The sequence below is a fragment of the Paroedura picta genome, unplaced genomic scaffold, assembly GCF_049243985.1.
Source record: "Paroedura picta isolate Pp20150507F unplaced genomic scaffold, Ppicta_v3.0 Ppicta_v3_sca21, whole genome shotgun sequence".
In the NCBI taxonomy this organism is placed as follows: Eukaryota; Metazoa; Chordata; class Lepidosauria; order Squamata; family Gekkonidae; genus Paroedura; species Paroedura picta.
In genome coordinates, this window is record NW_027518618.1 from 4,195,822 (window position 1) to 4,207,980 (window position 12,159).

Sequence of the window (12,159 nt, forward strand, 5' to 3'; positions counted from 1 at the left end):
TGCTCCCGTACCCCCTCGAAAGGTTTTCTCAGTCCAGGGATGGTGCCCCCGCCCAGCCCCCCCTCCCCACGTGTGGCCTGAGAGAGAGAGAGGCAGGGCGCGGCATCCAATTCCAGCCATCTTTATTGGGGGGGGGAGGGGGGAGCACAGTCCCAGCGGCACAAATAGAATAAATAGAGACTTTGGGGACACGAACAGCAGCCGAGAGGTGGGGAGATGAGTGCAAATCAGTGGGGTGTATGCAAAGAGTTGAAGCGGTGCAGGGGGGGGGCAGCGGGGTCTGCTGCTGGATTTGTGTCGTCGTCCCCCCCCTTCCTGAGAAACAGCAGCATTCTGCAGCAGCAGAGGTCTCCTTCCCGGCCTCTCCTGGCAGGCCAGAGCTGGAAGCGAAGGTGCAGGCTGGCTCCGGTTGGTGCCCCCGACAGGGCGGAGGGAGGCTAAGGGCCGAGCCGCACCGTGGCCATCGTTGCCCCTGGAGCCAGGCGGGCAGAGTGGGGGGTGAGAAGCTCAATGTCCCTCCTGCCTCCTCCTAGGGAGAGCCGCTCTGCACGAGGTCCTGGGTGCTGGAGCTCAGGCTGCGGGAGTTGCCCAGGGGCCGGCTGGGCTGCTGCAGGGGAAAGAACAGGCCGGAGGCTGCAGCAGGGAAGGCCATCCAGTTTCTAGTCCTCAGTGTTGGGCTAGGGGGGCCAGCTGGCAGGGGATGGGGGGAGGACGTACCAGCAATGGGGGGGGGGGAAACAGGAAGTAAACACGACAACGCTGCATCTCCCGGAAGTGGCGTAGCCTGCTGCGTACGTTGGGGGTGACTCTGGTTTGTGGGCAAAACCTCCATGGTAGAATTAGCTTCTTACCATAGAGCTTTGCCCAAAAACCAGAACATCACTGACATCCCTTCCGGGTGACACAGGATTGTCGTGTTTATTTCCTGCTGCTTCTCTCCCTGTGCCTGATACGTCCCCCCAGTTTCTGAAAGCCCTAAAAAGGGGGGTGGGGGAGGCTGCAAACCGGCCACATCACCTGACGGGGCTTCTCTGCCTGTGCATCCAGCTGCATCGGTGGCCAGGGCAGGAAAGGATGCCCAGGCAGGTGGGTGGGGAAAAGGGCCCCTGCAGACTTTCTGGCTTAAACAGTTTCAGCTCTAACTGAACATCCCCCCCTCCTGAGTGCTGATGGGCTATTCTGTGGCCCCTCCACCTTGGGGAGCGTGGGAGGGGCCCAGGATTGAGTGACTACTGCCCCCCCCCGAACACTGAGGAACAGCCCCTCTGCCCCAGACTTACTGTGGGGGACGCAGCTGCCGGTCTCTCGCCCACATGCAGGACATTGAGGGACGTGGCCCGCTTCAGTCTGGCAAAGAGAGACAAGAAGAGCCCTGCTGGGTCAGGCCAGGGAGGCCCGTCCAGTCCGGCCTCCTGCCTCACGCGGCGGCCAGCCAGGTCTCCTTGTCACCTCTGCTGCGGTGTCTCTAGGGCAGGCCCAGAGTGGGGCCGCTACTTACCCTGCAGGTGGGATCAGAGGGCCACGCCGGGCCCCTTCCCCTTTCAGTTTGGAGACCAGCTTCTCGCTGCCGCGTTTGATGGACTCACGGAAACGGGAGAAGGAGCTGCTGCGTCCGAAGTGGCCCAGGGCCTCCTGGGAAAGGAGGAGGGAGGGAAAGCAGGGGGTGGGTGTGTGTGGGGGGGGTCCCTGAGCTCCTGCTGATGGGAGCCAACTAGTAGCCAAGAGGAGCCCCCTCCAAGCCCAAGAATCACAGCCTGAAAAAGCAGCCCACAACCCCCTGAAATGACGATGTGCCTCGTCAGACCCGGGGCCTTCTGCATGCTCTCCCCCCGAGCCCTGGGCCCTCCTCACACACGTGAGGCTGCCTCACGCCTAATCGGCCCACCGAGGTCAGTATTGTCCATTCGGTCCGGCAGCCGTTCTCTAGGCAGGGGTCTTCCCAATCACGGCCTGCCCGGCCCTTTCAAAGTAGAGATGCTGCCGGGGACGGAACCAGGGACCTCCTGCCTGCCAGGCAGAGGCTCTCTCTGAGCTTTGGCCCCTCCCCACCGCTCTCCAGGGCCTCCCACAAGGGTCTCCCCATCCCCTCCTGATGGAACCGGGGACCTCCTGCCTGCCAGGCAGAGGCTCTCTCTGAGCTTTGGCCCCTCCCCACCGCTCTCCAGGGCCTCCCACAAGGGTCTCCCCATCCCCTCCTGATGGAACCGGGGACCTCCTGCCTGCCAGGCAGAGGCTCTCTCTGAGCTTTGGCCCCTCCCCACCGCTCTCCAGGGCCTCCCACAAGGGTCTCCCCATCCCCTCCTGATGGAACCGGGGACCTCCTGCCTGCCAGGCAGAGGCTCTCTCTGAGCTTTGGCCCCTCCCCACCGCTCTCCAGGGCCTCCCACAAGGGTCTCCCCATCCCCTCCTGATGGAACCGGGGACCTCCTGCCTGCCAGGCAGAGGCTCTCTCTGAGCTTTGGCCCCTCCCCACCGCTCTCCAGGGCCTCCCACAAGGGTCTCCCCATCCCCTCCTGATGGAACCGGGGACCTCCTGCCTGCCAGGCAGAGGCTCTCTCTGAGCTTTGGCCCCTCCCCACCGCTCTCCAGGGCCTCCCACAAGGGTCTCCCCATCCCCTCCTGATGGAACCGGGGACCTCCTGCCTGCCAGGCAGAGGCTCTCTCTGAGCTTTGGCCCCTCCCCACCGCTCTCCAGGGCCTCCCACAAGGGTCTCCCCATCCCCTCCTGCTGGAACCGGGGACCTCCTGCCTGCCAGGCAGGGCTCTGCCCCTGAGCCCCCACCCCTTGCCCAGCAACTCCCATCCTGGCACTTACCGTGTCCGGCTGCCCCTCTCTTCCTGCCCGTGACCGACTCTCGTCTGAGCAAACGGGGCGGGGGAGAGAACAGCAAGTCAGAGGTCCCCGTGGCTAAGCCCCATCCGGAGGGGGACGGACCCCTCTGCAGAAAGGCCGCCTGGGACCCTCTTGGAGGGGGCGGGTGGGCGGGTGGGGAGGGGCCGGCCCAAGGGAGGTGGGCAGGGGTCCTTACCGCCCCTCCGGCTGGCCAGCTCCAGGTCTTGTGAGGACAGGATCTCCTTGTACAGCTCCTCCGCCTGCTGGTATTTGCCCTGCTTCAGGTAGGCGTTGGCCTGGGGAGGGAGGAGGAAAGCAGTTTCGTGCCTCTTGGGCCCACGGGGGGGGGGGGTCTAGCCGGCTGTTCCCAGCCCACGAGGACGGCCCCCCAACCACCCCCACCCCTGGTCAGAGAGGCCAGCAGGGCCTTTCCTGCTGAGCATTTCTGGATCGGCTGAAACTGCAGGCCCTGCACCCTTTACGCCTCCAGGATTGGTCAGAACTGATTAAGGCTCTTTTGGTCTTGAATGAGGGCCAGCATGGGGGGGGGGAAACGGCCCAGAGCCCCCAGTTCAAATGATGCTGCTGCTATGCCTTCCACAGCTGGCACTGGGCAATGGGGGGGGGGGAGGTAGCAAGTGCGAGTCCTGCCCCCCGGCATTCCTTGGAATCTCCCATCCAAGTGCTAAGCAGGGCTGACCCTGGCTTCGCTTCCGATGTCTGATGCAATCCAGCTGGCCTCGGCCTACCCAGATCGGGGCAATGGGGGGGGGGAGATAATATTACTGGCCTACCGCGCAGCACTGTTGTAAGGCTAACATAATGAACACAGAATGTTTTGATCAGTTGGCAGCCGTGACTGAAGGCTGATGATTATTACACCCTAACTAACACAGGATGTACAAGTCGGTGGAGGGGTTAGCCCCCCCCCCCGGTCCCCCCACTTCTTTTCCCAGCAGAGCCAGATTTGTCACCAGACGTGGCCCCTCACTCCCAACGGGGAATGGTTTGGCCTCGGGGTGGGATTAGTGGATTATTTATCGCCTGCTGCCTCAGTTGCTGTTTGATATAAGGGATGTTTTTATGGGGTTTTATTGCGTTTTTACTCTTTTATTATTTTAAACCGCCGTGAGCCCATCCAGGGAACTGCGGTATATAATCTGAAATTGTTGTTGTTGTTAGTTGGGAAGTCGTGTCCGACCCATCGCGACCCCACGGACAATGATCCTCTAGGCCTTCCTGTCCTCTACCGTTCCCCGGAGTCCATTTAAGCTTGCAATAAACTGAGATATAAATAAATATGAATAAACAAACCCGCACGTGAGAATGCTTGCACGGGACATTTCTCCCTCCTGAAGCACAGAAACAAATGCTACCCTGGAGGGCCAGAGCCCCAGCAGTTAGTTCCTGCTGCCTCCCCTGCCTTACCAGGTTGTTCTTGGTTTTGGCTACGTTGGGGTCGTCGGGGCCCAGCCGGGACTGGTAGATGCGAAGAGCCCTCTGGTAATACCGCTCCACTTCCTCGAACTTGCCCTGGTTCTGGCACAGGAGGGCCAGGTTGTTCAGCTGCTTGGCCACGTCCGGGTGATCCAAACCCAGCACCTGCTCCGGGGAGAAAAGGCACACGATTAAGAAGGGACGCTCTGACCCTCCCTCTCCCCGGCCCGACAGAAGCTTGTGTGTCCGCAACAGACTTGAACTGCTTCCTCCCTGCAGCAGATATCCCGGCACGCTGAGTTCTTTGCACAGCCCTCACCATCTCCCAGAAGCCTGGCCCGTTTGGCCTGATTCCAGAGCACCTTTGGGTGGGCGGCCAAAAGGCCAGGAAAATGCTCTTTCCACGGGGAGGGGGAACCCTGTCCCTGGAGCCCACTTACAGGGATCCTGGAAGCTTCTGAAGGCGAGAGACATTCGAAGGGGGGTAGGCATTGCCTGTCTCAGCCGAGCAACCCTGGGCTTTCTTGGTGGTCCCCCCTGCCCAGGAGGCTTCCAAAATCGGATGAGAGTAGGCTAAGGAAACCAGGACTCATCTGCAATTCAGTGCCTGGACGGATACCCTCGCAAGCCAGCTTCTCGCACTCAGAACACCCCCCATGTCTGAGGCCAGGAGGGGCCTTTACCTTCTCCCGGATTTCCAAGGCCCGTTTGCACAGCGGCTCTGCCTCCGTGTATTTCCCACGCTTGCCGTAGAGGACGGCGAGGTTATTGAGGGTGGCAGCCACCTGCCAGGCAGAAAGGGAAGAGGAGGAGGAGTTGGATTTTGTACTTCGCTTTTCACTACCAGAAGGAGTCTCAAAGCCTTCCCTCCCTCTCACCACCACAGACACCCTGTGAGGGAGGTGAGAGAGCTCTGAGGGAACTGCTCTGTGAGAATAGCTCTAATAGGATTGTGACTAGTCTCAGGCCACCCAGCTGGCAGCATGTGGAGGCGCAGGGGGTCAAACACAGCTCAACGGAGTAGAAAGCGTGCTCTTAACCACTACACCAAGAGGACACCAGTAAGGCCAGGGGTCTCCAAACCTTTGGAGCCTGGGGGCACTTTTGGGATTTTGACGCGGCCATAAAATGGCTGCCACAAGAGGAGGAGCCAGCCACGAAACGCCTCCTGCGGTTGACCTCCAGTGCCACGGTGAAGATGCTTGGGCAGTGGTGGCAGATTGAAAAATCTGGACGGGCAATCAAATATCCAGTGGCCAATCAGATGCTTTGCTGGGCAGAAGCCACACTTGGCCCCTCCCCTTCCTTGAACCCCTGGCCGGTGCCGGGAAAGGGACCCCTGTGCCCCTGGGTGGGGCAACCCATGCCTCACGCCCCCTCCATGTTGCATTTCTGAAGATTAAGAAGGGAGGGCCACACGCCTTGGTGCACTCAGGGGCTACTGCTCAGCGGACAGATCTGAGGAGACCCTTCGCCACCCTGGGCGCCCCTCCCCCGCCCTCCTCACCGCCGGGTGCTCCACCCCCAAGGTCTGCTCCCGGATGTCGAGGGCGTCGTTCAGCAGGTCGGTCGCTTCCTTGTACTTGTTCTGGTCCCTGCAGCACAAGCAAGCAGACGGGTCTCAGTTTGCGGTGGGAGGAGCCCCTCGGATGAGGCTGTCGGGGGGGGGGCACCCCCAGGTCTCTCACCGGTACACCAGGGCCAAGATATTCAGCATGGTGGCCACATCCGGGTGGCCGTGTCCAGAGCTCTTCTCCAGGTCGTCCAGCGCCTGCTTGCAGAGGGGCACGGCCACTTCGTAGCGCCCCTGAGAGGCGTACTGGATGACCAGGTTGTGCAGGGTCCGTAGCCGGGCAGGGATCTCGTAGCCCCCTTGCTGAGCCACCATGCTCGGGCTCTGGCTCCCTGGAGAAAGAGACAGTCGGAAGGGGGTGAAAACGGCCAGCCAGCATCTCTGGGCGGACCACAGGCTGCCCAGGGAAATTTGTTCTTTAATAAATGGTTTTATTGAGAGGAGAACTACTGTGCAAGGAAGAGAGAGTTAGCTCTAACAGTCTAACTGACTAACAATTGTCTTTTGGAGACCATTCCGGGAGGAAGTGTGCTCAAAGGAGCGGGAAATCTCCAGCTGGGTCAATCAAGAGAAGACTCTCATCTTTGCAGGCTTTTAGCGGAGAAAATCAAGGGGTTCTCCCCTCCCATGGGGGGGGGGATTTCTGGAATATGTGCGCAGGGCCTGGAGGGGGCCTTAAGGCTGGCATCTATCCTGCAGGCTCTCAGCCGGGCCTTTGTAGTCGGCATGGGGGGGGGGGGGCGGGAGGTGGTGCAAAGCCGTCAACTCTCCCTCCCCCTTGGCGCCCAGCAGCATTAGGAGAGATTGGATTACTGGTGGGTCACCGCAGTCCGCCTCCTCCTCCCAGATAGTCTCTCTCTGACCCAAGGGTCAGGAGGCTTAGATGAGAGAGGCAGCACCCGGAGGGAGGGGGGGTTGGGGAGGGCGGCTGGCTTTGCTCACGGAGGGACTCCAGCCTGCGACACAAAGTCCCTTGCTTCAGGCCCAACCCCAAGTTGAGTGCTCCAGTTCCAGTGCTTGTCTCTGACTCCCTCTTTCTCCCCCCCCCCCCTTGCCCAGGATAGTTGGCTTCCTGGAGCCCCGGCCCATGCAGGTGCTGCAGACCCCACCCGGGGAATCCTTTGTGTTGGGTCCCAGGCGGCCTCTCTCTCTCCCCATGCACGGAGACCCACCCCCTGGACAAATCATGACCCCCAAAACCCCGTCTCTCCGATGGGTCTGGGCTTGGCTCCCGTGGCTCTTTCTTGCCTGTCCAGGGAAATGCCGAATGCCTCTCTGCGGTTGGGAGGTGAATTTCCTCCAGGCCAGACTGGCCAGGGAATCTAGTTGGGGGGGGGCATCCTCTGAGCATGGAATTGGGGTCACTGTGGTGGGCAGGTAGTTGTGCGTTTCCTGCGTTCTGCAGGGGGTTGGACTAGATGACCATGGAGGCCCCTTCCAACTCTGTGTTTCCAAGATTCCCTGTGACTGACCATTTCTCCGTGCCCTGCTCGGATAGGCTGGAGAGCTGCTGCCGGTCAGTGCAGGCAATCCCTCCTAAAGCAGGCCCAGGCTCGGTATGAAGCCGCTCCGGAGGGTCCCCGTTGAATAATCTAGTGGGATTTGGTTCACCATCAGCTCCACCCAATGCAGGCCGTCCTTCAGGGGTGACAGTGTAGAGCAGGCATTCCCAACCAGAGGCCCATGGACCCCTCTCTTGGTTCATGCGCCTGCATGCCTCCTCCACCTTAAGCCGCCTCCTGTCTCTCCCCCTCAGTTCTCCTCCAGCCTGCCTGTTAACGTGGGTGGTGATGTCACTTCTGGGGGCGTGGTCAGGTGGTAAGGCCAGCTGACATCACGTCCAGGGTTCCTCAAAGCCTGCGAAATTATTTTAGGGACTCCTCCATGGCCAGAAGGCTGAAAAAGGCTGCTGGAGAATGTCTCCCCCCCAAGGCGTCCCTGGAGCCCCGAGACCCACCGTGTCTCTGGTCGTCGTCTTCGCCAGGGAAGAGGGGAGAGAGGGTCTCCTTCCTGTTCTCGGGATCCTCCTTCTCTGCCTGCAGAGAGACGGCGGAACGGGAAAAGGAGAGTCCGGGGCCTCTTTTGCTACCACTGTAACAATCAAGTGGCCAGACCTCATGAAGCTCGCAATTACACAGGCTGTAGCAAGTCCCCCGTCCCGCCAAACTTGTCACTTCCCCCACCCCCCCGACATCAGGAGATGCCTTCTAAGACGCCTCTGCCCATCCACAGGGGTTCTGGGTTGGGAAAACCCTGGGGGCTTCAGGGCTGGGCAGGGGGGAGGGGGCCCGGTGGAGAATGGTGCTGTGGAGCCCCCCCCTCCAGAGCAACTGTTTCCCGGAGGGGAGCTGTGATCCCCGGGGAGTCCCCCCATCCCAGGACCCAGCCCAGATCGGCGTTGGGAGACGGCAAGGGCTTTGGGGCGCCTGCACTGAAGCACCCTCCAGACCAGCCCCGCCCCGCCCCCCACCCTCACCTGCTCCCCTCGGGGGTCGTACTGCTTGAGCTGGTTGAGGAATTCGAGGTGCTTCTTCTCCTCCTCCAGCTGGGCCACCGTCTCCTCGCTGTGCTGCAGCCGCAGCTGGGTGAGGGCCAGTTCGTCCCGCAGCCAGCAGTTCTCCTGGTTGAGCCTTTTCACCTGGACCTGCAGCTTCTGCTTCTCGGCCTCCAGGGCCTCGATGTGGGAAGACAGGGCGATCAGCATCTGGGGGCAGAGGAAGGGGGCAGTGCAAGGGGGGGGCACCCATCCTCCAGCCGCTCGGCCCACGTTGGATTCATTCCTTCCACCGCTTTGACTCCCCCCGGCTCAAGGGGGCTTGTGGCAGCAGTCAAGAACATCCTCAGGGAAAATGGGAAAAGGAACATCCCCCCCCCCCATTCCACCGGCTGCTCTGCCCTCTGGGCCCCCAACTTCCCCACGGCCACCCATTGGGGAGCCAGCCCCACTTGGCCACTGCTTGGCTGGGGGGCACGGTTGTCAGCTCCAGCTTGGGAAACACCTGGAGTTTTTTGGGGGGGGAGGCTGTACAATCAGTGGCGCACAAGACCCTCGAGACCCCTCCCCAAAGCATCCCGTTTTCTCCAGTGGGGCTTCGGTCTGGAATTGGGAGGTGCCTCATAATTCTGGGGTCCCCTCTGGCACCTCAGACTGAGGAATGACACGCCGAATTGAGCTCCCCAATAAGCTGTGACAGACGGAAGTATTCAGAGTATATTCAGAGCTGGAAACCACACCGGGTGAATGGGGCTTTTGGCAAACTTCCTCCAAAAGTAATCAAGGCCAGTTCCAAAGTAAGATCCAATTCTGTAGTCCAAAGCGTCTTACAGGGAGCCTGGTCTGCTCACTGAGCATGGCCACAAAGAGACTTCCAGCCTGCTTCTGGATGTGGCCTGGTTTTGAATAAACTGTTACATTTATTACTGCTTATTTGGGAGCCTCAACTCCTTAGTTGTATTGTCCTACCTCTAAGTGGTCATCTGCTTGTCTCCCATCTGGGACCTGGCATCCCTACTCACTTGAGAACTGTTTGAGAAACTCTGCACATGCTCAGAGACACCACTGGCAATCTCCAGGCTCCCAAAAGCAGCTAAACCTTCCATGAGGAAACTCAAGAAGACCGCACAGACTACCTGGTGGCCGGCCCCTCAGCAGCCAGAAAGCCCAGAAGCCCTCTGTGACATCACAGCAACTCAGCCAATCCCTGTGGCTTGTCTCCACCGGCTTCCCCCCTGCCTGGTACCTGAGCTTCAGCGATGCCCAGCTCAATCCCCTCCAGGCTCTTGCAGACGAGGCCGTGCTTCTCCTCCAGGAGCTCCAGGGCCTGCAGGTCCACGGGCTCCGTGTCCACGGCTGCTGCGGCCACCGCCTCCCTCTGGTTCCAGAGCTGCTCCTCCTTCCGCAGGGCGTCCTGGAGCCGCTGCTGGATGCTCAGGTTCTCCGTCCGCAGGGCCTGCAGGCCTTTCATCACCTGGCACGTGTTCACAAGGATGCCCTCGACCGTCATCCGCCCCGACGGGTCGTCTCCGGCTTCCACCATGATGGACATGCCGTAGGAACCTCGCCCAGGAGCAGGAGGAGGCTTTCTTCCGCTCGCTGCTTCTGACAGGAGGAAGAAAAGCTGCCTAGCTGGAGGGAGGGTTGTTCCGTCTTAGATGGAAGCCCTTCCCCTCCTCATAATAATCATTTTACTTTTATATCCTGCCCTTCCCCAGTCAGCTCAGGGCGGGGAACGTCAGATTTTAAACAACCAATGCAAAGCGAGTTACAAATAGAACAAGATTACAGGGCTGAGGCCCGAGGCACTCTGTACATGTTCAGAAACACCACTGGCAATCTCCCGGCTCTCAAACCAGCCTAAACTCTGCTCTCTTTTTATGCTGGATTCATTAATCCATTCAACAGGAGTGTGCGTGAAGCCACCATCGATCCAGAACTGCCAGAATTTTCTACTCAGGCCGGCAGCGGAGGTCTCAGGCAGAGGTCCTTCCCACCCCCTCCTGCCTGGCCCTTTTAAGTGGAGAGGCTGCCAGGGACTGAACCGGGGACTTCCTGCCTGCCAAGCAGAGGCTCTGCCCCTGAGATACACACCAAGGACAGGGGGTTACTTTCCCCCCTTCTCTTTGCTCTGTCATGCTTTGTTTAAAAATTAAACGTTTTGCAAAGAAACATCCGCCTGTAATTTCATTATGAGTTTGGACACCCTGCAGACAGCAGCAAGGAGGAGAGAGAGCATTTGGAGGGACACAAGGGGGCCTCTCTCTCGCTGTCCGGGACGGTTGCGTGCACAGAATGGCTTCTCCGCACTCCACAAAACCAGTCTTGCCAGACTTACGCATCCAGTGTGGCATGCAGCAACCCGTCTGGCGCACAGGCCGGGCCCTCCTTGCACACCCCGTGCAATGCCTGCGGAAAGGCTGAAGCACCCAGCAGATGAGCCATTGCAAGACATGCGCTCTCTCTCTCTCTCTGAGCACACACAGAGACACAGCTGGGTCTTCTCCGCGCTGGGATGGGAGCATCCCCCTTCAGCCTCAGCTCCATGCATCGAGGGGGCACCGCGGTCCCCAGCAAGGAGAACGGCTGTTGCGGCCGGAGGTTGTGGGGGTCTTCAAGGAAAGAGGCATCCACAAGCAAGCAGAGTTCCAACAGGGGGAATCCTAGAGCTGGAAGGGAGCTCCTGGGTCATCTAGTCCAACCCCCTGCACTGTGCAGGACCCTCGCCTCCCAATCACTCCTCCACTGTCACCTGCCACCCCCTGGAGCCTTCCCAGAATCAGCCTCTCCGTCAGGTGGCTCTCCGGCCTTTGCATGTCCTGCAGGGTCAGGAGGCTCCTCTGTGGGGATGCTCCCGGGCTCCTTGCCGGCTCTGCTTACCTGTTCTTCCTCCTCCGTCAAAGTTTCCCTCTAGGGACTTAGAAGCTCCCCCCCCCCCATTGCAAGGCACCCCTCTAGGCCCAGAGGCAGGACCGGTGCTTCAGATGTTCTTATCTGCAAGCCCCCCCCCCCCACACACACACCCTTTTCTCCTTCCAAGAAAATGTTTCTCACTATACTTGTATACTACTTTGGGCCACTAGGAGATTTGGGCTATAAATGTTTTAATAAACCAAGGGAATAAACAGAAACTCCCCCCCCCCCCAGTGGTCCCCGCAGCCTCCCCTGCCTGGAAAGGAAGCCGGCTCCTGCACAGCGGCTGGCAGGAACCCAGCGAGGCAAGCGACCGGCAAAGCTGGGGCAGACCCGCAGCGCCAGACGGGGCCCCTGAAGGGCTGGTTCGGCCGGGGGGGCGGGGGGGCTGCCCGCCAAGTCCTGCGACCCACGGGAGGCGCCCGCAGAGAGACCCCCGCCCCGCCTCGGCCACGAGCCCGCCGCCCTCGGAGGCGCTTCCCAAGCCGCGCCCGCTGAGCCCTGCCTGGCCCGCCACAGAGGGGAGAAGCCCCCTTCCCCCCCTCCCCTCCGGGAGCTCACCTGCCGCGGGAGGGGCCTGCCCGGGAGCCCTGCGCGCAATGGGGCGGGGCGGGGGAGGCCGCCCCACACCTGCCTACCTGCTTGCCCGCCCGCCCGCTCGCTCGCCCCCGCCGTCGCCGCTGCCGCCGCTCGCCTCCCGGCCCGCCCCCGGGGCCGGCTCACCTGCCGCCCCGCCCCCCTGGCCGCCCCCCGCCCCCCCCCCTAAGCGCTTGCCGGACTCTCCAGCGGGGAGGCGCCTGGCTTCTTAGGGAAGGCGCATCTGGACGGCATAGTGCGGTTGCCAGTTCTGGGGCGGGAGATGACTGGAGGAGCCTCCGGAGGGAGGAGAGGAGGGACCGCGGCCCCTGG

General features: G+C 61.0%; 1 protein-coding gene across 6 annotated transcripts; it reads right to left on the bottom strand.

The window, feature by feature from the left end:
- Positions 1-105: 105 nt before the first annotated feature.
- KLC3 (kinesin light chain 3) lies at positions 106-11,938 on the bottom strand. 6 transcript variants are annotated; one of them, XM_077318612.1, is made up of 13 exons: positions 11,889-11,938; positions 9,584-9,942; positions 8,320-8,547; positions 7,801-7,879; positions 5,959-6,175; positions 5,778-5,865; positions 4,954-5,055; positions 4,262-4,435; positions 3,030-3,129; positions 2,816-2,859; positions 1,499-1,632; positions 1,281-1,347; positions 106-607 (listed from the first exon to the last, which is right to left on the bottom strand). In XM_077318612.1, exons 2-13 carry the CDS (start codon positions 9,887-9,889, stop codon positions 530-532), a joined length of 1,617 nt encoding a protein of 538 aa, XP_077174727.1. In that variant the 5' UTR covers positions 9,890-9,942; positions 11,889-11,938; the 3' UTR covers positions 106-529. The 6 variants fall into 6 exon arrangements, with proteins under 6 accessions (XP_077174727.1, XP_077174728.1, XP_077174726.1 ...); XM_077318613.1 differs by having other exon boundaries at positions 9,584-9,939; positions 11,812-11,930; XM_077318611.1 differs by having other exon boundaries at positions 11,812-11,928.
- Positions 11,939-12,159: the final 221 nt, after the last annotated feature.